General features: G+C 43.8%; 1 protein-coding gene and 1 non-coding gene across 2 annotated transcripts; one reads left to right on the top strand and one right to left on the bottom strand.

Moving 5' to 3' along the window:
• Positions 1-2,001: 2,001 nt before the first annotated feature.
• Pmar_PMAR023878 (hypothetical protein) lies at positions 2,002-3,754 on the bottom strand (the record flags this gene model as incomplete). Its single annotated transcript, XM_002769294.1, has 8 exons — positions 3,673-3,754; positions 3,409-3,517; positions 3,205-3,267; positions 2,679-2,776; positions 2,546-2,635; positions 2,382-2,484; positions 2,188-2,324; positions 2,002-2,144 (listed from the first exon to the last, which is right to left on the bottom strand). Coding segments are annotated over exons 1-8 (766 nt in total), but the record flags the coding sequence as incomplete, so codon positions are not given.
• Positions 2,982-3,053, top strand: Pmar_PMAR023879. Its single transcript has one exon. It is a non-coding gene; the product is annotated as a tRNA-His (tRNA).
• Positions 3,755-4,230: the final 476 nt, after the last annotated feature.

Raw genomic sequence — 4,230 nt, 5'->3', positions numbered from 1 at the left:
TCGCATAAAAACTTCTAAACGTGGAGAAAAATGTGCGTTCATCGGCAGCAAAGGCGTGGTAGAAGTTCCACGTTGAGGGCGACTACCACCAACACCATGACGACGTGGATGTGGCGATGCATACACACTGTGTTTGGCACAATACCTGCCATAGGAAGCGTTGGAAAAGGAAGGCTTCATCAGATATCATAAAATACTAATAGGCGTATTGATACACTGGTTCAATCGATATAAGGCATATTGGAGTTTCACCCGTGATATGAAAAACATATTTCACTTTTCGTTTGGCGGAAACCATTGGTCGCGCACATAAACGTCTCACAATTCACATGGAGTATCACACCACTTCACGTTTAACGGGTGAAACTTCATTGATATTACATAATATTATTACCGTCATAAATACATAGAGATGAAACACAGTGGCGGAGCGAGCGGGCATATACCGCAACAACAGGCACTTTCGCGTTGTGCGTGCGTGCAGAATTATTCTGGCTTTACTACGAAGCGTAGCGAGTTACCAGGTAGATCGACTCCTCTATATGCCGAGGTTCGCGAAAAAGTCAAAAAACTTGATTTCTCGAACAGCTCGAAGAGATATCCACTAGAACATTTTTTGACGGAAAAATGTTCCACCACTTCGTTGAGAAGATCTAGTTTATATATAATGAAGAATAGAATTTGAAGAATAAATATAATAAAGTTTCACCTGTTTTACGTGAAGTGGCGTTAAACTCGGTGAAAAACGCGAAATTCGCGGTGATATGCAGTAGTCATGAAATAGGTTTTTCACCAGAGGTTTTCACATCACTAGGGTGAAACTCCAATGATATATACTAGGTTACATATCGAGATATATTATGAATATTCACCTGTGTCCTCTCAGCACGCCAATGGCTACTCTCGATGGGCCATCTACAGTGACCATTTGTAGCACCAAATCGGCCAAGTCGGGGTCTATCGCGGCCAGCCGTTCACCAATGCTAACTCTGGGGTGAAAATAACGGATAATGGAATAATAGAAATCGGCCTCTCCTGAAGAGCCGCTCTCGGCCACTGACATGCAATTCTTCCACAGCTCAGCAGTTGGTTCTTTCCCTGAGATATGATGAACATTTTCTCACACCAGTGTGGAAACATATGTTTGCTTTTCTCAACTGAGCTCGTAAGTTTCCCCACTACCTTATGAAAATTCACATACTTTGTGTAGAAGTGTACAAAATCCAATGAAAATTTCCCAGAATTTTCCTCAAAATTTCTATATTTTTATCAACACATTTATTTGACCATGTGCATATATTCTAGTATGGTAAAATATGGACATGGTCAACCACACGTGTTGGTGACTATGTCAAGCCTCTGAGGAAATTTTGGATAATTATTGTTAGTTTCTGTACACTACTAGTATAAGCTCCCAATTCGTATATAAACTCCTATGATAAGTAAGGAAAGTATTGAGCTCAGCTGAGGAAAGCGAACATTTTTTGCAGCACTGATATATTCCCACACAGGTCTTACACACGTGCGACAAACTACCAGGAAGGCCGAACAAGGTAATACTATGAACGAAAAATTGGATGATGGTAACACGAGAAATAGGGCAAAAAATTGGGAAAATTATATATTTTTTTTCGATTTTTGTGCGCGACCTGATTCTCATTATAACATATGAAGGAATGTATGAACGGATTTTGAGACCAAAACTAGTCGAAATTCTCGCGCTGGACAATTTAGCACCATCTGGATTGCGCGTACTGTAGTAGCCTCTGAAACTCTCTGCACGCTAGTGGCATAGAAAGGAATGCGAGTGCCTTTTGTGAGGAACTGTTGAACACGAGTGTCTGTCTTAATTTTCACATTCTTGTGATACTTGTCTCCTCTGTTAGCCCAGCGTTTGCTCTATGATTACTGTATCGATCACTGTGAATAATTCTTGTTAAGTTATCTACTCCTAAAACTACACCTGTCAAACATTCAAACTACAGGGAGATGTGTTCTTACCGAGAACGATCTTGGAAATCAAAATTCCCAACGCCCACACATCCATAGACTTGGAGACTCTGATGACTTGTCGCTCATCATCAGCATCATTTACACCAGACAAATATGCGGCCATCGGCCTGCCAAGTTCGGGAGAGGCGTACCTTACACGGAGATGACGATTTATGAAGAAGCCTTTGGACCCACACTGGAGTGAATGTTATCGAACCTCCATTAGCTGGCGATACTACTGAGCCCTCCAGCATAAGCCCCCCTAGGTCTATCAGTTTCCACTGCCCGTCACGCATTCGCATTATATTATCAGCTTTGAGATCGAGATGCACCTAGTAGAGACAACTGAGTGAGCAGAAAGAGTCATGAGCACCATCGCTCGTGAGCACCATATCAATCGAGTGAAGGGCTTCTACAATGTCGATGAGTCTGACTACAATCTCTCCCAACTCGTCAGTGTCGAAGTGGTAGTTACCAGGCGACTCGGCTCGCCTGATATGGACGACCCAATTCCGGATGCACTCCCTTTCTTCACTACTACTACTACTACTACTTGGTGCGGACATAAGTGTCGAGAGTCTCAATGCCCATCTCCATGACTATCATCAGGTTGCCGTGACTGTCAGGCCCCGGCGTTCCAGCCCTGGAAAGTCAAGTATCGCTGTTGGCAAGGCAACCATGATTACTCTGTTGTTGTACAAGAGAGCAGCCGGATAAACATGCCGCCTTCTCGAGTATCATCAATCCATTCAGGAATAGAAATATGACTTTCTTGGGGACCTCTCTGAGGAGGAATAGTAATAGCAGTTTGGCATCATCTCAATATGATGTTCATTCCCAAAATCATCAAATTATCAAAGAAATTATCAAAGAGTCGATACGAGTATATCTGATGCCGATATTGTCGAGGAAATCAATAGCCTCAACATGAACCCTCAACTTCAATCCAATTGGTGAAGTATATCCCGACGAACTAAAAAAATTTCAGAGTCGCTATCGTCTAGTGGTTAGGACGTCACGTTGTGGCCGTGACAACCCCGGTTCAAATCCGGGTAGTGACTTTATACACCACCAACTTTCAACCTTTGCTCACAAGTAGTCATTCGGCCTTCAACCACTCGTGGTGCGGCGTTCTTCACTAGAACCATTCACGGCTGCGTACGAAGCAACCCCAGAGTTCCTCGACTGAGTTCATTTCCTCTCTAATACTACCTTGAGCATATCAAGCACCCGGACTTCACGAGTAAAATAATCCAGAGCCTTCTCACATGTTGCCTACATAACACGTTATTCATGCTATGAACCATCGAAGACCAATATACGATTTGAAGACAATTGATTCATCCACGATACTACTGATCACCATATCCGCATCGTTCTACTTGCACGTGTACTGCTGGTTCTAACGCCTATTACCATGTAAGTTTTAATTGCCACCGCTTCGCCCGTAAGAACGTCTAGTCCTCTGCGGACCTCACTGAAAGCACCCCTACCAATCGCTGCATCACTCAGATCAACACAGAACCTGACAATAACCCTGCATGACGACGACGTCGTCGCTTGACCACTCTCCAAATACACCACGACACCATCGCGTTCGCCCCCCAACGTAACGACAGTCCAGCCTCCAGATTCAGGAGTATTCTCCATAACGAAAATCATGGATGCTACGCGACTCACCGATCATTGACGAAAACCCGCATATCCCCTCGTCGGCACTCAGGCCAATGGACGAATCAATCACTTCCACAATGGCTGAACTGAATCAATGATGAACTTTCCTCACACTATAACAACAACAGCCACGAGCAATTTTGAAACGCCTCTTCAAGTCATACTGAGCAAGCCCAACAACAAACATACCGGGGCACTGCAGAGAAATCCTGTATCCGAGTTATTATCAATTGAATAACATCTTCAATTCAACGAAGACGGCAACCACCATAATATATTGTTGACGGCAGATGACCATACGCTCCCGAGCTGGAAATTCTGTAGCCACAGTCTACCCTCAACTTCATGTCTTAAAATTCACCATAACACAAGACGACCTAAGCAGACCTCTGTTCAATAGTTATCGTAATGCTGGGGGCACCTATTGGTAAGGAGAGAGCTTCGGGAGGACGGTGAAACAATCGCGTGATACACGGCGATCTAGATTGATGATAACGTACAGAACAAGCAAGGGCATTCTGATCTTCTCCCTTACTTCATCCTGAAGTGCATAATAACCTAGCC

This window comes from Perkinsus marinus (genome assembly GCF_000006405.1).
Source record: "Perkinsus marinus ATCC 50983 genomic scaffold scf_1104296966164, whole genome shotgun sequence".
In the NCBI taxonomy this organism is placed as follows: Eukaryota; Perkinsozoa; order Perkinsida; family Perkinsidae; genus Perkinsus; species Perkinsus marinus.
The sequence above is the reverse complement of the archived record's forward strand: the minus strand, read 5'-3'. Positions and strand labels throughout refer to the sequence as shown.